Below are 22,821 nucleotides of genomic sequence, written 5' to 3'. Positions count from 1 at the left end.
CAGATCATCAGTGTAGAAAACTATTCTGAAGCTATTCAATCTGTTATATGCTCCATTAGGTAGATAAAGAAATACCAGAAATAGATGTTCACCTGATAAGGCATCATTGCTTTCTGTTTTTTTTTCATGTGTTCCCACTGTGCAATTGAATATGGAACTAATAATCAGATTCATGAATCAATTTTCGTCTGGCATGCAATTTTTTTGCATAACAGAGACTCACTATCTGGCAGATGAAATCAAGGTTCACAGAGTACCCAGGCTACCTGCCAATATCTCCATTGAGTACTAATATTGTTACTGCCCAATAAATTATTTCCACTTTCATAGACTAAAACTCTGAAGCCACATTCTATAATTATTTTTTTTTTGTACTGGAGCCACACTGAACCTTCCTGTTAAATCAGCCGGAACATCGTGAACTACCATAGTTCATTTCATGATGCAGGGTGTATTCATATCTGGATGGTATCCATCAAATAACACATACTAAACATGAAATATAATATTTATTTATTCTGTTCTTTTCTCGGATGCTCCTGGCAAATTTTTGGATTTATTAAAAAATTGGAAGAACAGAATACAGGTTGTAATCGTAGCTATGGAGCCATTACTAAAATAGTAGTCTGTTTTCAGCAAAGTGGCCTCACTGTATTATGCCATTACCATTTCTTTCCTTTAAGAGCTACATTTCCTGTATAGTGGCAGCATGCCAAGGGTCTTCAAGGCAACATGGGGCCCAAAATAGTTTTGTTACCAACTCTTATTTTCCCATATACCTCAAAGCTAAGGAAAAGAGCAATTTTAGTTGCAAGTTAAGGGGCCCACTCATTTCTTGTTGCCCTTATCATAAATAACTCTAAAATACTTCAGTTAGATTCCATATGCAGACAGTCTCTTCTCTTCAAAGTGTCTGCATCTCCTCTAAAAATGTGCTTCCTGGTACGTTATTTCACTAAATACTTTTTTCACCCCTCAGTGCACCACTGGATTTTTTGTTATGTCTAAAGCCTGTCTGTTGAATAAACTCATTTTATCCGCTCTGCTGTTTTCCGATTGCTAATATTTTTATTTTATAACTTATTGCAAGCGTAGCCATGCCCAAGTGGCTGGATATGCTCAAGTATGTCCACCTGTAGGGGCAGATTTATTAAAATGTCAGGAAAGTGCTTTCAATTTCCTCATCTGCTGAAGCCTTTTTTCTAGCTGTTTTAAATGTGCCAATTTATCAGAATAGATTTGATTCCTTGGAGCAGTCTAATTTGATTGTTTGCTTTAGAGTGTTAGAGATCCAAAAAAACCGATTAGTGAATCAGAGCTGAGCCGATCAACAATAAATCTGTTCCCAAGTGAGGACAGTATTTATTTTTATTCCGAATGCTACCATTATAATATAACATTAACATTATTAGTGCACACATTCCAGAAGTATTCTATATGGATAAGCATCATTTAACATCATTAATATGTAGCTCTAAATTATAAAAATATAGTAATTATAGGTCTATGTGTTTAAAGAGGTAGTAACTTCAGTCTGGTATCTAGGTTTGTAAGTATTTTTAAGTAATTCATTACAGGCATATCAGAACTAACCTGTGTAAATCTTCTTCTTTACCATCAATAAAATTAACAGTATATTTTACTGTTCGGGCCATCAGGATTCTTATATCAAAAGTGTCCTAGGCAAAAAGGTCAAAAATGTTCAGCTGGTCACTAATGCCATATGTATATTGAAGTGTTTTTTCATGTATGCATCCATAAAGTAAGTGTGTTCAACTTATTTTCCTTTTGCTCTACAAACAACATCTTTTGGCGCTGAAATAAGTGGCAGATTTATCAAAGGTTGAGGTGAATTTTCGAAGTGGAAAACTTCGAATTTCAAGCTATTTTTTGTGTACTCAGACTAGTGAATAGTTTGATTTGCATTTGAAAAAACATTGAAGAAGGTCAAATTTTTTTGAAGTACTGTCTCTTTAAAATGTTGACTTTGAACATTCGCCACCTAAAAGCTGCCAAAGTGCTGTTTAAGCCTATGGGAGACCTGCTACAACCTGTATGGAGGCAATTGGGGGAGTTTGGGAGATCGAAGGACGAAGTTACCTTTCGAAGTACGATCGTACGTTTTGAAGTACAATCGTACGTTTGACCCCAAAAAAACTTCGACCTCCATTCGATTGGTCTTTGTGAATTCGAAGTTTTTTTAACTTCAACCTTCGACTTTAATACATAGGTGCTTTGTCCTCCAGATGTATCAGAAAGGTCTAATCAGTCTCAAAGTGGAACGACAGCAAATCCTATCACACTCAACAAAATATTTGTTTGCTAGAGATAACTGGGGAATTTGGCATTGATGAAGAATAAATGCATTAGGGTAATGGCACACATAGCATTTTCTCACCTGCATATTTCAGATGGCAGAGAAATGCTCAGTACTCCTCTGTATCACTTGTCATTGACATGAATGGAAACCATCTGTCCTGGATTGTGACAACTGTTTTTTGACCCAAACAATGCACATTTATGTATTCTGGTGATGCTTTCCATTGATGTGAAGAACATGAAATACAGGGCTTTACTGGTACATTAAGCTTTAATGTTTTAGAATTACATTTCACAGGTAAGTGAACATTTACTTGTACATTTTAAGCAAATATTATGGACTTATGCATTTAATGTTCCTAATAACTGTGATATCAAGGATATTGAATAATGTACACACTACTGCAAAATTAAAGAATATCAGAATCCATGAAAACATTCCATAACCACATAAAGAAATGCGGCCATAGGGCAACTGCATTTATATAGGTCATGGAACTTCAAGGGGAACTTCAAATTTCCTCCATTTTTAAGACGGTAATACATTATTTTTTAATAAAGCACAAATCACGCACCACAAATAACATCACTAAGCAACTGACTGATTAGATCACTAAGCACTGTTAATCAGAAAATAATATACAGGCTATGCATTGCTCTGGTGTTTTGTAATTATATTAGTCATTTTATGACTACATTTTTGTGCCTGAAAATCATTCTTTATCATGAAATTCCTTTGTGACTCCTAATATCCTTATAACTGAAAGCAGAAGTTAATAATTCCATATTACACAAAAAGGGCAAACGTACTATAATTGGTTGTCGGAAGTATTCATCGACTGCTGCACTTCGCAAGCCTGCCAAATTCACCCCATAAAAGCATTGCTGGTACCTAGACAGAACATGGCAACACAAAGGTTTAATGTCAAGTTGCATACATTACGGAAAGATTCCAGCATAGATTTATTATACGTTTTGCCATCAAAAAGATATGGTATGGGATCTGTTATCCACAAACTCGATATCCAGAAAGTTCTAAATTAAGTAAAAGCCAACAAGTTAAATTTCTTAAAATTGTTTTATTTTTTGAGTAATAATAAAACATCACCTTGTACTTGATCCTTACTAAGCTACATAAATCCATATCAGAGGCAAAGAAATCAAACTGGGTTAATTTAATGCTTCAAAGTTTTTTAGTGGACTTAAGGTATGGAGACCCAAATTACTCAATAATAGATTCTATACTTGTACCTACAGTGCCAAACTTGGCTTCACAAGGCCTGCTAGAGAACAAGACATTCAGTCCACTCTTGCAGTGCTAAGGGGGTTATTTGCTAAACCTCAATTTTTTCTGGTTGGGCTTTTTGGGGCAAAAACTCATATTTTTTGTGGAAAAAAAAAGCTCACATTTATCCTGATGCTGCAAAAAGCCCAGATCCAAAACCCGGGCCAACCCGACCCTACAAAACACTCAGAATTCGTTTGTCAAGTTTAACATTTCAGAAACTATATTTATGTTAACGGCAAACAAAAAATAAATCTCAGTCAGACGTTATCAAATGTCCAACATGGCAGTCAGATATTTCCCTTGATCGATAACGTTAGTAATTTTGAGCAGCAAAGAAAAAGTAAAAACATTTTTTCAAGAGAACAAGACATGATTTTTTATTGTCAGGATAATAAAATCTTTAGAAAATGATTTTTTTTTTGACTTACAGAAAGGAGCACTTTGCACAGTAGATTCTACTAGTTATCATTAACATATAATTACAAGTATAAATAAACTATTGCCATTGAATATCTGCCATTTGTTATCCATTTCACAATGCATTCAAGTGTTCACGTTTTTTAATCTTTACAGAGAGGTGGATCGTAGAATCCACAGTTTCGGTACAAAAGACATTTGGAGACTTTGGTCTGATTATACTAAACAACCCAAAAATAAGAATGTGATATAAAACAACTCCTAACCTGTAACCTATAATGTTTTGCTTTTATAAGGTTTGGTTTTTACAATTTATAAAAGCTTCTAAGATAAATAACATCATATTGTTTTGGAGTAACAAAAAAGTACCATTGTAAAATCTTTTTTGTCTTGGTGTGTAATATACAAATATTAAACTGTGATGTTTATTATAATATTGTATAATTTACCCCCCTCCCTTCTTCATTCTGTACCCACCCCAACATTGAATTGAAAAAAAAAAAAAAAGACACTATACATCTATACATAATATATATCATCAGCCATCAGAATGCAACAGGATAATCATATACACATATTGCTGCTTTGATTTCTAGACCTACTTCTTTTTTAAGGGTTTTATTTATTTGTTTTCACAACAACACAAACATAAATAGACAATGTTAGGTCTATTTGATTATTAACAAATAAATTGAAAGGAACAGGCCAATCATAAAACTCCCTTAAAATAACAATAGTAATGGGCGAATAAATTCACCAGGCATGGATTTGCGGTGAATTTACATGTTTCACTGCCAGCAAATAAATGTCATTATAAATGTCAAATAAAAAATTGTTGCACATCAGAACGGTAATGTGCATAAAAATTGTTGCACTTCAAAATTGACTTTAATGTATTTGGAGAAAATAGTCGTGCGTATAAAAATTGTCACTCACGTTAAAATTGTTGTGTGTAAAAATTATTTTGACGCTCATTGACTTCAATGTGGTTTGCGAAATTTTCAGTTTCGCAAATTTTTAGGTAGATGTGGACATTTTCCGGTGAAGCGAAACACCACAGATTCGCCCATCACTAATTACCATTTATTTTCTTAGTCCTATCATAATGTGTCCCATCAATGGCAACATAACCTTTGTCCTAGTTCTATGTCCATATATACTTAGTAAAATCACATTTAAGCTCAGTTTAACCAGTTTTCAATGAAGAAATAGTAGAAAAAAATGATTACCAGAAGTTTGCTCTTGAATAATGTTCTGTGTATAACTGTTCATCTGAAAAAGGAGCCAGGTGGATATCACTAAAAGCAGGAAACATCATGCCTGAAAGACAAAAAGAAAACCAAAGGTTTAGACCTCAACAGCTTTCTTACAATGAAAATACAATATATAAAATATATTACAAGCACCAATATTCTCTTAGGCCACAGTCATTGACAGTATGTGTGTTATAGATTGAAAGATAAATCAAGGAAGAAGCTCTGAAAGATCAACAAACCATGAATGGGAAAACAATATACCATGAGAGAACTAAGGCAGATATTACAATTTATACAGTATAACTTCATCCCATGTAAATACATTTTCTAAATAAAATCATAAAATAATTCTGTAATAGAAGTATAGAATGCCTTATATGGAAGCCCATTATTCAGAAAGCTCAGAGTTATGGAAAGACCATTTCCCACATAGTTCAATTTAAGCAAATCATTCTTTTTGTCTGTCGTAATAAAACAGCACCTTGTACTCGATGGTAACTAAACTGCATTAATCCATATTGGTGGCAAAACAATCCTATTGGGTTGTATATAATGTTGAAATTGTTTTTAGCTATGGTGGTCCAAATTATGGAAAGATTCCTTATTTGGAATACCCCAGGTCCCAAGAATTAAGAATAATAAAACCTGTATTTTTGAATGTCACAAAGCTTTTCCAGGGTTTTGAATCTTGGCTTGCATCAGTAAAGTGCAAACAATGGCTAGCCTTCTTGTACCCTTCATTGTGAACAATGTCCTCATTTAATGCATCATTTCAATGTTTTACTTAAGTATTGAAAGCAGTATTCAGTTATTGTTCAGTGCTTGATGTGTATCTGCTTACCTTTCGGTTTCAGCCACTTCTTGGAGTGCAGGTAACTCTCCAACATTCGTTCATTAAATAGCATGTATCCCATTGGCTCAGATATAATTACGTCAACATACTCAGGGAGAGTTATTTCTTCAATTTTTCCACATATAACAGAGATTTTATCAGAAAGGTTGTTACTAATAACAAGCATCTAAAAAAAACAAGAGTGGAAGAAAAACGTATTTATCAAGTTAATTCTAAACAAATTCAGATAGCACAAACTTCTCTCTACTTTTAACAAGTTGGGTGCACCTCCCCCAATGTCCTTCAAAACCTGGAAATACTAAAAATCCGAAATTGGCAGCACTCCAAACTTTCTTTAAAAAGCCCTTATCCTCATCAGCAGGGCAACAGCAGCAGCAATGTTTCGAGCCTGTTACGGCTCTTTATCAAATGGCATTTAGCCGTAAGTTAGAGGTGGATGCTGCTGATTTAATGAAAACACCTAAATGTAAACAAAATTTAAAAAAAATGAAAGAATGAAATAAAAAAAAATATATAAATTTTGTTTGTTATAGAAGCACCTTTTATTTCATCCGCAGTTTTGTTTTTTTTAACACATCAGAATTTCTAAACACGAACATGAAAAAAGTAGATTTTTTTAATTCTCAAACTATTTGTAGATATTACTGAATTTATTCAGAGATAGTGTGCACATAACAACATTTTATCTTGGAATACAGAATGCCTGGCAGATTAAATATAATGATGTAGATGATTGCGCTGCATAACATAAAAGATGGCTTACTTATGTTGTTGAAAGAAGAAAATAAACTCTGAATGATTCTGTTGGAAATTGCTTCAGATGTGCTGTAGCAGGACCCATTTTTATAAGGCAGCCTCATTTACTGTATTATGCAGTCATCCTTTGAAAAACCATTCATTTCAAGATCTTTTAGATAAGACACTTCTTGGATAACTGTCCTGATTATTTTGCTTTTATCATTTCTACTAACAAGTCAGTGAGGCTAAAGTGCAAACCTGTGATAAAAGCTTCATGTCAGTATATTCTTTTATGTGAATTGATTAAAAAAAATGACTCCTACCTCAGCATATTTTGCAACCTCGCTTCCCTCCACTGCATAAACCTTCCTTGCACCAGCTTGCACAGCAAAGAATGAGAGGATTCCCGAACCACAGCCAACATCTAGAACAACCTTGGGTAAGGAAATACATAGGAAGCCCAAACTGAAAATTCATAAAACAAGATAAAGGCAAAGAAAGACATAAATCTTTAGATCTGAATGATATAAAATCTTGAAAATTATTGAATAATTGAAAGTGCACATGAATGATAGCTGTGATTCAAGAATCTTTCCTGAATAGGGTTTCATTTGATCCTTATTATAGATAACAGTGACATAATAAAAGTTATTAAAAAAATTAAAAAATATTTTTTAATACAGATATTTTCTAGGGCCTGCAATACTAAATGATCTGATTTACATTTAAATTTACCCTTCGTCAGGGCTCCCACTGGTCCTTCTGTACATCTTGAGCATCCAGCAGTCACTTGTCCTGCCATCTTTATTGTTACATTGCTTGTCAAACGTAAACCACCATATCATTTATTTCCATCCCTTCTTGATTCTCTTTTGCAAATCAGTTGCTTTCTTATAGTACACTTAACTGTAAAATGGGCTTTCTGACTGTGGTTGGTTACTGGACCAGGACATTTGGCATCTAAAAGCTGGTGAATTTGTGTACATGTTAATTATGGGGTGCCATTTGTCCCAAATACATTCTGTATACAAAACTATCCCTAATACACAGAATGAATGTCTCTCATGGTATATAAGTATTTGTGACCATACACAGAGAAAAAAAATATACAAAAGACTTATTTCTATTAAAGAATGAGAACAAAATCTGGTTAGTGCACAAAAGGATGTCATTATATCACAAACTCCATTCTGTACAGTTTAACAAGCAATCTGTCTCACAAATGTATAACCTCCATGTAACAGACACACTTATGTGCAAAGTTACTTACAGAATGAATTATGTAAAAACAAAGTTGGACATAATATATAATAGTGTAACTAACTAGTGCTTGTCAAGCTAGATTTGACTGACAAAATAGATATCTGTGACAGAAAGCAAGATTTTATAGTACAGGATTCATTCTTTGCACAAAATGACAGTTTTGTTTCACAAAACAGATAAAATAACCATTCTGTGAAGCAACACTGTCAGTCACATTCCTGAACCAAGAACAAAGCTTATTGCCATATACAAACAAGATGAGAAGTGGCCAGCTCTGCTCCACATGGCTAAGGCAAAGTATCTGACCTGCTATAGAGGGCGCCCTCTAATGTCCCCTGTGCTGCATAGTAATAAAAATGAATAAACCTTTCCTAAAAGAGCTGCTGTTAAACACTACAGGTTCATAAATGGAAATTCTTACAAATGGATGAGAAATATAATGCTGCACTTATAATGATTGTAGAGAAAGAAAAGTATGCAAAACTTATACAAATATGATCATTTTAGGTGATATGGCTATTCTTATTGTAGTAACCTGCTTGTGTGGCCATTTTGGTTAAGGGCATTCCTGCTGTTTTGCCATTATCTTATGACTCACTCCTATTCCTCTTCCTGTCTAAGCTGAGAGTAATTATGGGACAGGCCACACCCACCTGCCATGTTGTATTACATGTACCAGAAGTTACTGTGCTTGTCTGGCTGCTTTGCCTGACTCTCAGAGTCAGTTATAAGTTTTGTATATGACAGTTAGACTCCAATGTCTCCTCCTAGCTGTAATCTTGCACCAATTAGCTTGTAGTAGTCTCTTAATAATGTGCCGAAAAGACGAAGCTGAAGTCCCGAAGCGGCGAAAAGACCCGAATTCACTAAAGGAGGTGAAGTTGAAGTCCTGAAGCCTTTTGTTTACACACAGTACTCAGGAGTGGCTGCTCATATAACCTACACATCATACTATACACAATGTGTGATGCACATGATCAGTCCCAAGTCTCTGGCTAAAGCTATTATGTAGTAGTTGAACTATAGCTAAGCACATTATTAAGCGACTACTACAAGCTAATTGGTGCAAGATTACAGCTAGCAGGAGACATTGGAGTCTAACTGTCATATACAAAACTTATATAAACTAAGTTTTGCATACTTTTCTTTCTCTACAATCATTATAAGTGCAGCATTATATTTCTCATCCATTTGTAAGAATTTCCATTTATGAACCTGTAGTGTTTAACAGCAGCTCTTTTAGGAAAGGTTTATTCATGTTTATTACTATGCAGCACAGGGGACATTAGAGGGCGCCCTCTATAGCAGGTCAGATACTTTGCCTTAGCCATGTGGAGCAGAGCTGGCCACTTCTCATCTTGTTTGTATATGGCAATAAGCTTTGTTCTTATTGGTTCAGGAATGTGACTGACAGTGTTGCTTCACAGAATGGTTATTTTATCTGTTTTGTGAAACAAAACTGTCATTTTGTGCAAAGAATGAATCCTGTACTATAAAATCTTGCTTTCTGTCACAGATATCTATTTTGTCAGTCAAATCTAGCTTGACAAGCACTAGTTAGTTACACTATTATATATTATGTCCAACTTTGTTTTTACATAATTCATTCTGTAAGTAACTTTGCACATAAGTGTGTCTGTTACATGGAGGTTATACATTTGTGAGACAGATTGCTTGTTAAACTGTACAGAATGGAGTTTGTGATATAATGACATCCTTTTGTGCACTAACCAGATTTTGTTTTCATTCTTTAATAGAAATAAGTCTTTTGTATATTTTTTTTCTCTGTGTATGGTCACAAATACTTATATAACATGAGAGACATTCATTCTGTGTATTAGGGATAGTTTTATATACAGAATGTATTTGGGACAAACGGCACCCCATAGTTAATTGGAGTTGTATTAGCAAAATTGAATCTATTTTTCAATTGGTGCTTTCAAGATTGATTTGAAATTTGGCAACATTTTTGACAAGTTTTTGAAATTTGATTTTTGAATCTCTTTCTCATCGAAGTTACCAAGTTTTTTCAAATTAAAATAAAATTGAAAATTTGATTAACTAATTTTCTAATATGTGTTCCTTCTAAAACTTGTTTTCAAAAGAAAAAATTTAATAAACTGTTTTTAAACAGTTGTTATTTTTTTCTTGACTGCTGGCATATTTACAAAAATACCTGATTGCCAAGAAAATCACATTATTTTAAAATTGTTTTTAAAATGTTCTAGTCTCTAAAATTTCAAGATTGTCTTGATAATTCGATGTAGAAAAACTCAGATACATTTCATGTGTTTTTTTCCAGCAATTTTCTTGAATCTCAGCAAAAATGCTAATTCAGATTTTAATAAATCTGCCTTTTGGTGTGGCTTTTGGCAATTATAATCAGTTTATTGTAGATTTTGAGGATTTAGGAAGACTTCAAAAAGTCCTTTTTCAGTCACCAATCACATTTTTATGAAGTCCCATTAGACCAACAGGTTTGTGAGCTCACAATTTTTGACAAACCAACATACCAACATATTGGTAATGGTTGCTATCACCTACCCTTTAGGTACATGTACAGCAGTTATCAATCATTTCTATATGCTTTTTAAAAATATTGGTGGTCTGTAAGATATATGTTCTTATTAATATTCTGGTAGTTACAATGATGGCAGCTCCTTGTAATGTTCCCTATGAACAATTGTCTAAGGGGGTTATGTAATAAAAGGCACTTAGTTTGCCCAGGAGCAATAATCTATAGCAACCAATCAGCAGGTAGCATTTCCTGGTCACTTGTTTAAAAGCAAACATGTTGTTGGTTGTTATGGGTTACTGCTCCTGTGCAATCTTAGTACCTTATGTTACATATGGGGGTAAGTGTGAGTCAGTTTTCAGTTATATTCTACTCCAATAGAGAATATAACTTCTAAAGACAACTCTTTTCCGATTCCGAGTTATCCATCATCAACTTTATCTTGCCTTTGTTGCATTTGTAGCAAACTTTTATCACATTGCCACAAAAATAAGGAAAGGGCTTTATTATTCCAAACCACACAGTTTTCATGTGCGATAAATACCATTTTGTGTCATGTTCAATAACCAAAAAAAGCCAGCTGTTAACTTTGTAGACTTGTCCTCATGTAGCAAATCAGATATCCTTGTTGTGCCTACAACTAATAACCTCTTACCTTGTTATTGAAATCAACATGGTTTTGTAATATAGCTCTGTGATATGTTGTGGTCCTTACGTAGTCCTGTAGCATATTCTGTTGTTGAGATAAACAGCCATAAAACTGTTAAAAAGAAAAGATATGGTGCAATAAATAACATTATGATGCATTAAACAGTTATCTGCGTATGTATGTATGCAATGAAAGCTTGCATGGAGTCTTTTCTCCTCCATGGGAAATAATATTTATGAACTATCCTAGAGCAAGACTGGATATTTAGATCCACCAGGCTGTTCCTTGATCTCACTGACTTTGGCAAAGGTATAAGGGGTCTAGGGAAAGGTTCTAATCTTACACATAGATAATCCCTTTTCAGAGACATAAGGATGCCCATTTATCAAAGACAGAATTTAAAATCCATGTGAGTTTTTTTTAATAAATTCGAATAAACTCGAAATTCGATTGGGAGGTTATTTAATAGAAATCAAACATCTAAAACTAAAACAAATATTACCGACCTGAAAACTCGAATCGAATTTGACTAAAAAAAACTTGAATGTCAGGAAGGCTAATAACATCTTCAAATAGGTCACTGGACCTCTCACATTGACTTATACATGAACTTGGCTGGTTTAAGGTGGCGAATAATCGAATTCGATTATCCCCAGGGTATAGGTTTGATAAATCTCGAAATTTGAGTTTGTATAATTCACACTTCTAATTTGAGAGTTTTGACCAAAAATGTTTTCGAAAAATTGAATTTACTATTCCATCCTTAATAAATCTGCCACAAAATCTTAGGACACCCCATGCTGTGTTACAGGTGAACATAACCTAAAAGGCTTTCCCAGGGCAGTGTTGAATGGTAAATCACAGAAGTGAAGATATGTATGAAGGTACTTATTTGAATGGTATAAATAAAAAACTGTCCTTCCTTGTCACTACAGTATACCACCAATTTTACAAAAGTCGTGGTGCAAAATAAACAGTAATTGACAACTATTCACAGGACAGCAGTGCCGGGCTCCCAGTTGCCCCATTACAGATGCCAGCTGTTCCAAGTGATGCCTGGTAACGATAATGTTGCCAGAATGGTAGGAAAGCATTCCTACCACACCTAATAAAAAGTAACTCCAGAGAGCATGTGAGATGTGTTGTAATAAAGGTATTAGGTGAGTTGTGTGGCACAATACTGAGAATTGTGATTTTCTGTGGTACACAGCCAATAGGCTTGAACATTATGGCATGCTGGAAGATTAGAGCTTGATTAACTATTTATAATGCGCAGGCCTTCAGAGTTTGACAGGAAAGGTAAAGAGTTTGACAGGGCAGGAAAGGTTCTAGTGTGATGGTAGATTGGGGCTGTTTGGATTTGCACTTACTATTAGGCTTCAGTGTCGATTTGACTTTTTGCTCCAGGTTTTTGTGCACAGGGTTAAAGTCTGGATTTGTACTTATAAATAAATGAATTGCCCCTTAGCTTCAGTCCCAAATTCACTAAAATTGTAATCCTAATAGTGGTAAATATCATTAAGGGTTGATGCATTAGTCCATTAGTCTTGTTCTGCAGTTATAGCCAACTAAGGTGTTAGTTGACCAACATTGATTATAATCAAATTTGTGGTAGGCACAAGTATTTTTACTAGCATTTTATGGGTGTATTTTCCCAGGCAAGGGACTGTTTATTCTAAAAAAAATCACAAGGTGTGCACTTTATATATTGACTGTATTTTCTGTGTTTTGTGGCTAGTACCGTTTCTTAGGAAAGAGCCACCTGAAGCCCCCTGCCCGCTTATCTTTCTGGGGGGGGGGGGGAGGCAGCAATGCTAGTGCGGAGAGTGCAATTATGCTCTCTGGCACCAGTAAACCTAAATCTCCGATTTAAAAACCGGAAATTCGGCTCTTAAAGGCACCAGGAGCAGCTTTTTGCCGCCCCTGGAAACCTGGCACTGCCGTCTGAGGCGAGTTACTCAACTCACCTCATTGGCGGAGCTCCCCTTTTTGTGGCTACATCTTTATGTGGCATGTCCTATCTTTATATATTAAAAAAGGTCCCTTGTTTGTATTTGGCATGGTATAAACTTATCTCCTTTTTTAATTTCTCCTGATGATTTCTCAAAGTATCTTCATATTGATCAACAGTTACATAACTGTTTATTAAAATCTTAACCACATGGAGATTCTAAAAATACCTAATTTGAAGTTGGAATATAACTTTTAGGGACAGACTAATTAAGGGTCAAGTAGTAAATTCGAATTCAAATTTTCAAATTTGTTTTGGTGTCAAAATTCACACATTCAAATATTTATCCCCCAATTTGAATTTATCACACAACAACCATGGAAACAGTTCTTATTTGAATATTCACCACCTAAAACTTTGCACGGTTAATTTACAAGTCAATGGCAGAGGTCCATTGAACCATTTGAATATGTTAATTGCCTTCCTGACATTCAAGTGTTTTTTGAGGAAAAACTCGATTTGAATTTGATTCGATTTTTCGCATTGGGACTAGTCGATTGAATATTAGACTTTCACATTTTTTCTTAAATAACCTCCCATTCGATTTGTGAGTATATTCAAAATTTATTAGGGTAAAAAAAAATTCATTAATTCGAAATTCGACCTTTGATAAATTTGCCCATTAGATATTAACAGCACCAGGTTAACCAATATAAACTGTAACTAGTAGTATCTGGACCTGCTTCAAATCTTTTTACCATTTCTCCAAGCAGATTCTTCTTTTCAACTGGGTAATTGGGAATTTCCTGGCTTCTTGAACCATTTAGGGTAATAAAACTACTGAGATAAGTGGTAAAAATTTGAATGATTTCTCAGAAAGTCCAATTGCTTTAAACTTAACAGGACTATGGGGTTATGTTAAATGGCCAGATTGAAATCAACAAAAAAATGTTACTAGTGACTATACACCATGAAGGTTTTTTCCCTGAACCATGTTTATTTTTCTATAATGGTCATATTGAAGAAAAACTGAAACTGCTTGATTATGGGTAGAAACATGTAATTTCAGAATAAACCATTGATCTGGTGTGGTAAAAAAGATTTCTAAAAAATATTGATTAACATTTTGTTGTCAAGATGTTTTTTTTTACAAATTTGTAAAAGCAATAGAATACAATAACCAGAACATCACCAATGTGGGACTCCCAACATTTTGGTTACAGCTAAAAAAAAATCAAATACATTTTTGTTAAAGCCTTTATTGTGGAAAGGAGATAAAGTTGAACAATTGTGTGCATTCAAAAAGATCTTTTAAATTCACATCTGATTTGTAGCAGTTCTCTGAACTTTAGCCTGAATTTTATTGAATATTTTTCTGCTTCTAATAAAGTACAATAAGTATACCTGGAAGTATTGTGCAGCTGACGATTCCTCTGTTCGCTGAGAGAACACATTGTGCTCCTTCCTGTGATTCCTAAACCTCTTCAAGGCATTGTGAAAAGAACTGTACTCTGAAAAGAACATGACACTCACTTAATAGTATAATACATAATGCACTGACTTTTCTTTGTATGGGAATAATATACCTGTCTTTCATCATAGAAAACTACCTGTTTATTTTCAGAAATATTCAAGGTTAGTAGCAGCAATTAGAAATAAAAATATAGACTATCGGAGAGAGAGTAAAGAAGGCAGAATATTCTTCTCCTTCGGTTGAATTCTGAACAATTTATTTTCATGTTTTAAGCTGGTATTTGGAAATGGCATACAGGTAAAATATGTGTCATTGGGACCATTACAAGCCTATTTATTAAAATTCGAGTTTGTAAAAAAGGATGAGTGGGGAAAAATGGTCAAAATGCAAACTTTTCTTTTTTTTCCTCAAACAATACCTTATTTAATAAAAAAAATTGACTGAATATCCTTAGGTGCGGTTTTTTGTGAACTTGCACAGAACTAAGAACCACATTATTTCCATAAACTGGCAAAATAAGTAAAGTTGTTTGAAAATATTCCCACTGACCTCTGTACAACCTCACCAGCTTTTACTTTTTTCGAACTTTATTAAACTGCTTTTCTTCCCAATTCATGTTTTGTTGTAAGCCAAAAAAAAAATCTTACAGGTGCAAATACTTGTTAGATATGGTAAAATCTATATAGACATCACGGTATCATCAGCAATCTCTGTTTTCTCCTAATGCATTATTTGTTATTTACTTTGCACTAGCAGAAAGGGCTACAAAACATTTTAGAAAATATACCTAATTAGAATGTACTGTAAACATAAACTAACTGATACGCCCATAGGTAGTAATATTAACCTGTTAACCAAACTTGTAACAATACTGCAGTTATTAAGGCTTGTTAAAAATATTTACAAAAGGGATTACTAATTATAGATAATGGCTACTTGTCAGGTATTGCTGGGATTCTAGACAGGGACCTTTGGGTTTCTGGCTCGATACCTTAATCATTTGGCCAGATGAGCAGCCTGTAGAGTTGCTCGCTATGTGTTACCTGGCCTCTGCCGTCCCAGCCCAGCTGCAGCCTGATTGGCTTCTCCAGCCCAGCTGCAGCCTGTTTAGCCTCTTCAGCTCCAACCCAGCTGCTGCCTAGTTGTAATCAGCCAATGAGGGTTGACTCTTCCCTATTTAAGGGCAGCACTTTGCACACTCCTTGCTAGAGCATTACATTGTTTCTCCATAGTACTGTGGCAGCGCCCCTAACTAGGTAGTACTAGCTCTTGCCCCTTTTCCCTTATTACTCCTCCTTGCCTTTGTCTGCTTGTCTAGTCTTGTCTTGCTTTACCCTATCTTGTACCTTCCCAGCCTTGACCTTGATCTGACCCTTGCCTGTTCTCATTTCCTATTCCACCTTGTACCTTTCACTCACTTCATCTTGACCTGCCTTGCCTTGTACCCTGTCTTGTTGCTTCCCTAGTCTCCCTCTCCTATCTTGCTATCCAGTTTCCCTCTGCTCCAGTCTCCCTCTCTTGCTATCCTGCTCCAGTCTCCCTCTCTTGCTACCCTGCTCCAGTCTCCCTCTCTTGCTATCCTGCTCCAGTCTCCCTCTCTTGCTACCCTGCTCCAGTCTCCCTCTCTTGCTATCCTGCTCCAGTCTCCCTCTCTTGCTATCCTGCTCCAGTCTCCCTCTATCCTGCTGCAGTCTCCCTCTCTTGCTATCCTGCTCCAGTCTCCCTCTCTTGCTATCCTGCTCCAGACCTCTCCCGCTATTCTGCTCTCCAGACCTCTTCCGCTATCCTGCTCTCCAGACCTCTCCCGCTATCCTGCTCTCCAGACCTCTCCCGCTATCCTGCTCTCCAGACCTCTCCCGCTATCCTGCTCTCCAGACCTCTCCCACTATTCTGCTCCAGTCTCCTTCTGCTCTAGTCTCCCTCTGCACTCAGTTTGATCTGATCTACGCCCGCACCGTCCTGTCCCATACAGTCTGTTCCTGTCCTGAGTCGTCGCCCTCTTCATCCAGCCTAGTCCAGTCCTGATCTTTGCCCTCTCTGTCCTGTTCTGCACCTGATCCAGACTGACTCTTCACACTCATCAACCTGTTCCTTCCTCCCCTTTAAGTGTTCCCTAGGCACATACAGCTCCTGCCTCAAGGACTCCCCTTTCCCTATCAGTCTCCACAGCGCCCACTACCTAATCCTTGACACTACTAGAATGAGACTGGATACTTTTCTCTGTAGCACAGCATGCCCACAGACATATAACAGTATATGTAATACTCACCACTATGTGTCTTGAAATGCAACAATGCGCTATTGGAACCAATGGTAATTTGGACTGATTGCTTCCCCACACGGCAATATTCTGTATCCTTGTTAATCAAGCTTTTGAACACACAAACGCCATCATCTGAACAACATAACGAAATTGAAGTTTGTTTTAGAAATGAATGTAACTAAATTTGTCTTTCCTAAATGAAAATGTGTATTATTTATACACCAAAAACACCAAATACAGGTTTCTCTTGGTACTGATGGCTCGTCCTAATCTTATAACCTTGCCTAAGCAGTAGACTGGTTTACAGTTCCATTAGAAAAAGCCTTTCTGAAATGCCTGATGGTCAAGGTGCATAAATGTTACTGGGGTGAAGACTAAAAATGGCACTCTCTATACATATGCTCTGCTATGTGTAGTATTATACCAATACATTTTTGGTTTATATTCACTGTATTTTTTGCCTTGATATTTTACATTATGTAAATTGATATAATTTATTGTTTCTACACATAGCATACTTACTGTACTGAGCCAATTTACTGTAGTTAATGATATACAAACGCCTATAGATAAGTGTCCTTCTGTGAAACGCGTAAGGCTGTTGTTTTTAATCATAATGTTAAATAAAATTGTATATTATTTAAACTACGGGCTCCTGGATTCTACATTCTGAGATTTTTGCCTAATTGACACTATGGGGGTTATTTACTAAACTCTGAATTTTTCGGAATTTATTAAACCCTGAGGATGGAAAAGTCAGAATTTGAAAATCTGGAAACTCAGACCTGTCTAGGTTGCATATAAATCATTATGGGAGACGTCCCAATGATTTTTTGATGTGTGCTGGGTTTGTGCAATATCTGAGTTTTCTGCTGAAATTTCCCGAAAAAAATCATGAAAATTGGATGAAAAATTTGTGAAAATCTGATTTTTTCCTGCAAAGCAATGTAATAATAAATAAGCCTAAAAAACCAGTACGGATTTGACCGGAGTCTGTAGCAGAAAATATTGAGATAAATTCGGACTTTGATATATAACCCCCTATATCTACAAGTGGTTTATTCCCTATTGCTGAAGGTCTGGGGCATGAGCACCAAGACCCACCATTTCAAGCGGTAAGCTTATAAACATTGTCCAAAGAATTTGAGATCTTCAAGTTCTGTATAGAGAAATACCATAAATCTATGCCGGTATAGGTATATTCATCTAGTAAATGTGAAGGCACAGTGACCCTTTAAATGGGACTAAAATTTTGAGCATCAAAATATTTCCTTGGGAAATAAGTTACATCTGGCATTATGTTAATTTTACCATAAATATATCAGAAAGGACCTGTTCTAATTAGTGTGCAGTGTTTTATACAATAAAGCTTTAAAATGTGGTTTCCTTTGCTGTAATTTAGCATGAAAAGCACAGAATGCATTTATTGTGGCCACTTGAATGTGTGCATTGTGCAGCTATGAATTAAAATGAATTCTGCTGTCTTATTTTCTAGCTCTGTTAAATAGGACGTGTCATTGTTATACAAAGGACAATTTGCAGAAATGTATTTCCTTTCCTGAAGATAATGGTATATTCCTCTGTTTGGTAAGGCTGAAAATACCGCAAAAAAAAAAGATAGAAAACCTTTACAGATGCATTAAAGATTTAAGAACGTGATTCAGCGGCGTGATTTCTTTCTAAAACAAGCCAGAGTCTGCTTCTTTGAACTCCCGCTATGATAATGATTTTAGCAAAACAACTAAAAAGGATTTAAAGAGAATCAGGTAGGAGGCATAACTGTCACCTACAGAAGCAGTTTCAGAACAGGTTGACTCCTCTCTTTATTGCCATTTAGTGCTGACAGAACAGCTCAGACTGCAAAGAAAAGTAAACCAATTGTAGCTATTCATTTTCTCTGTACGTTGGAGCAGTAATTTTCCCAGAACTGCTTGGAACCCTGCCACATGATTGAAAAAGACTAAAATATAGACCAAGGGGCAAATTTACTTAAGGTCGAATATCGAGGGTTAATTAACCCTCGATATTCAACTGTCGAAGTTAAATCCTTCGACTTCGAATATCGAAGTCAAAGGATTTAGCGCTAATTGTCCGATTCGAAGGATTTTAATCCATCGATCGAACGATTTTTGTTCGACCAGAAAAAGATAGCTTCATTGACTTCGGTAGCTTTTACGTGGCGAACTAGGGGGTTGAAGTTTTTTTTTAAAGAGACAGTACTTCGACTATCGAATGGTCGAATAGTTGAACGATTTTTAGTTTGAATCGTTCGATTCGTAGTCGAAGGTCGAAGTAGCCCATTCGATGGTCGAAATAGCCAAAAAAAACATTCGAAATTCGAAGTTTTTTTCCCTCTATTCCTTCACTCGAGCTACGTAAATGGGCCCCTAAATGTATCTAGACAGACAAGCCCAATTGAAATAACAGAATTCTTTATTATGTTATATAGAAAATGTGTTGGGGTTGCTAGTTATGATTCAGCAAGTTAGGACAGTATGACAGTCTGTGGAAATATATTACGGGGGTTATTAATCCACGTTTCGCTTTTTCCGTGATTCAATTTTTTTTGCACTTTTAATGAATGTGAATAATGGTTTAAAAACAACAGATTTTTTTTATATTTATTATGCAAAAAACCTTCAAGTTTTTCAAAAATGTTTTGAACTTTTAAATGCACTAAATGTTATCTGTAAAATACAAACTTATGGTATTCAAGGTTTTATACACACTTTTTATTATATTTCGATTTTTTAATCAATAAGAGAGCATTCATGTTTTTTAAATTGTGGGTTTATTTGAAGTAGAAAAAAACTAAATAAATCCAAATTGTCATAAATAGAACCAGTTACAGTTCAATGCTCTGTATGTGAGCACCTGTATATTCTTATTGTAGGACATAAACACAGCAGTCTACAAATGCATTGTTTACTAGGGATGCACCCAGAGGTGCCCTAGGCAGCCCAGCCGGCTAACCCCCCCCCCCCATCTCCATCTCACGCGCATGCACGGCAGCAGGGCTCACGCACGCATGTGCATCAGCGGCGCTCATGTGCACATTTGCATCAATGTTGCTTGCGTGTGTGGCATAACTGCTCACGTGCGTATGCGCAGTAACAAGTTTCATGCACACAAACACGGAAGGGGCATTCTCAGGCGCAAGTCTAGTGCCAGGTTTGGTCTAGGGTAAGGCAGAAGAGGTAGATGCCCAGCGCCCCCCAATCGTTGCACCCTAGGCAGCTGCCTCTTCTGCTTACCCCTAGTTCCGGCCCTGGATGCAACTAATCCACTATTTTGGATTCAGCCGAACCCCGAATCCTTCACAAACTGAATCCTGAAAACCTGGAGTCAGTGCATCCCTATTGTTTACTGGAAATCAGCAGTTATGGGGCACACCTGACCTGGCATTAGCAGGAACAACCCTTGTGTTAAAGGGGTTGTTCCCTTTTAAATTCATTTTTTTTTTGGTGGTTTTTCAATTATTTAGCTTTTTTTCAGCAGCTCTCAAGTTTGAGATTTCCCTAGCAACCATGCATTGATTTGAATAAGAGACTGGAATATGAATAGGAGAGGCCTGAATAGAAAGATGAGTAATAAAAAGTAGCAATACAGTTGTAGCCTTACAGAGCATTTGTTTTAAGATGGGGTCAGTGACCCCCATTTGAAAACTGGATCGAGTCAGAAGAAGGCCAATAACTCAAAAACTATCAAAAAGAAAAATGAGGCCAAATAAAAAGTTGCTTAGAATTAGCCACTCCATAACTTACTATAATTTAGCTTGAAAGTGAACCACCCTTTTAACTTGACTAAAATTACACAGGGATGCTATGAACCTATAACAAAATTGATAGTCTTCCATACAAAGCACTATTCAGCAGAAATATATAATATATTATATAAACATTCCAATATAGACATGCAGGGTCGGACTGGGCCGGCAGGACACCAGGAAAAGCTCGGTGGGCCCGGGTCTTTTAGGCCCTGCCGGCCCAGACCCTCTCCCTGCACCTGCTCTTTTAATCTCCCTCCCAGACCCCAGTTGACGCTGAAGTGCAGGAGAAAGGTACGCTCGCGTGCGGGGGTGGGGGTGTGGCCCGGGGATGGTGTTTGGCCCCTGGGCCCCCCAGTCCGGCATTGTAGACATGCATTTTGTAGCCTTGCCATGTGCCCTGATTAAAAGCATCTCCTACTAATTTTAGATAATTATTCTGAGAGTCTTCCAATATGCTGCTTCCATAATATTAACTGTCAATTCAACATTAGCAGAAATAGACAGTCTTAAGTACACATTTGCATTCTCCCTTAAGTCAATTTGATTTAGCGTGTAATATAGCTGTCAAAATGACATCTTTCTAAGGCTTGTGCGTGATCTAAACAGATTTCTAAGCGATCAAGTCAGTCTGTTATGATCATAAATTGATGCAGGTGGATGGAAGCTCTCCAAGTTATTAAAAATAGCTGTGTTACCTCAGCCAGCCATTAATCTCAACTCTCTTGATTGTAAGCTAGCAGGAAGAATAATGTATTATACTTCCTCCGCAATACAGCAAAGCACCCTTTCCTTTCATTTACAGAATAATATAGTCTGCATTTAAGTATCAAAATAGTGACAGCTACTTAAACCATACTGGAGATTTAAATTACAAGCTAAAGGGAAAATGTAATCTGCTGCTCTGTGACTGCGGTGTAGAAAGTGAATATATATATATATATATCTGATTTCCAGCCCTAAATATGGTGAGCATGCAGCGGCATTTGAAATTAGTTTCCTTAGCAGATTCTAATTGGTGAATCTATAAATATAACTAGCGTCCTTGCTTTTGCTCATTTGCATAGATATATTCCTTACGCTGCAGGCAAGTCTCACTGACACTTCCAGGCTCATTTATCTTGGATCCACTGGAAGAGACAGCTGGCACTAGGACATCACATAGTGTTATGTTCTTCATGCTTCTCCAAAGGGATTTATGTTACATCCCCTGAGCTGGATTAATCACTACCCCCTCCCCAAAGTAGGGAATTTAGGTGGTTATAACATCACCCACTTACTCATAAATAGGATACATCAAACCTACTCTATTTATCAACATGACCATGAACAAAGAGGGCTGAATTATGTGTATTTGTAGAATTAAACTAAAAATCAGTACAGCTAAAAATGGTGTGTTGTATATACCAGCCAAGAGGTTTAGCAGCTCTATAACAGTAATGACCGATGCCTTCAAATTGAGGGTTGTTTTGCCTTGTTTTTGTAAATCTTGCATCGTACATGAATATGTTTTGGCAGATGTTATAACAGTACCCCGAATAATTGTGAAAAACTGCATGTGCAATAAAATAACAAGTTTGATGCAAATGAAATTTACAACCCAGTTGCAGTTGCGAATAATGGCCACACTGATTCCAAAAAAATGCTATTCATTGAGGGGAATATTTATCAGAATCCAAAGTATTTTAATAAAAAATGCACGATTGGACCTTATTTATTATTTAAAAAAAGCACGATTAAATCGGAACAGGGACAAACACGAAAAGATTGAGAGAAAATATTCCAGAATCCTCTGATTTTTTTTGGGCTTTTGCCCAAAAAGTCATATTTTTTCGGATTTTTGCCCTAAAAATTCGAAATTCCAGCCCAGACCACAGAAACTTCCAAATAGAATAGGGACCTCTCTGATTGACTTACAGATGTTGGATATTCGGATTCTGACATTTTCCATGCTCGGGTATAATAAATCTCAAAAAATTCAAGGTTTTTTTCCACTAAAAATTCAGATTTTATAGTTAATAAAACCTAAAATTTTTTAAGTGTTTGGCATTCGGACTTTAATAAATAAC

The 22,821-nt window shown here is 36.0% G+C and overlaps 1 protein-coding gene and 1 long non-coding RNA gene across 3 annotated transcripts in view; one reads left to right on the top strand and one right to left on the bottom strand.

Annotated features, from left to right (window-relative positions):
- Nucleotides 1-22,821, top strand: part of LOC121394097 — a 205,559-nt gene that overhangs the window by 164,667 nt on the left and 18,071 nt on the right. The gene's annotated exons all lie outside the window — the stretch shown is intronic.
- Nucleotides 1-22,821, bottom strand: part of LOC108714329 (histone-arginine methyltransferase CARM1) — a 45,080-nt gene that overhangs the window by 7,223 nt on the left and 15,036 nt on the right. Inside the window, exons 2-9 of the mRNA XM_018258451.2 lie at nucleotides 16,993-17,118; nucleotides 14,654-14,760; nucleotides 11,305-11,409; nucleotides 7,195-7,305; nucleotides 6,122-6,299; nucleotides 5,254-5,344; nucleotides 3,130-3,211; nucleotides 1,594-1,679 (exon numbers count right to left, since the gene is read on the bottom strand). Of these exons, the coding sequence (XP_018113940.1) occupies nucleotides 1,594-1,679; nucleotides 3,130-3,211; nucleotides 5,254-5,344; nucleotides 6,122-6,299; nucleotides 7,195-7,305; nucleotides 11,305-11,409; nucleotides 14,654-14,760; nucleotides 16,993-17,118 (886 nt within the window). The remainder of the gene's footprint in view (nucleotides 1-1,593; nucleotides 1,680-3,129; nucleotides 3,212-5,253; nucleotides 5,345-6,121; nucleotides 6,300-7,194; nucleotides 7,306-11,304; nucleotides 11,410-14,653; nucleotides 14,761-16,992; nucleotides 17,119-22,821) is intronic.

The sequence above is a fragment of the Xenopus laevis genome, chromosome 1L (assembly GCF_017654675.1).
Source record: "Xenopus laevis strain J_2021 chromosome 1L, Xenopus_laevis_v10.1, whole genome shotgun sequence".
Classification (NCBI taxonomy): Eukaryota; Metazoa; Chordata; class Amphibia; order Anura; family Pipidae; genus Xenopus; species Xenopus laevis.
The sequence above is the reverse complement of the archived record's forward strand: the minus strand, read 5'-3'. Positions and strand labels throughout refer to the sequence as shown.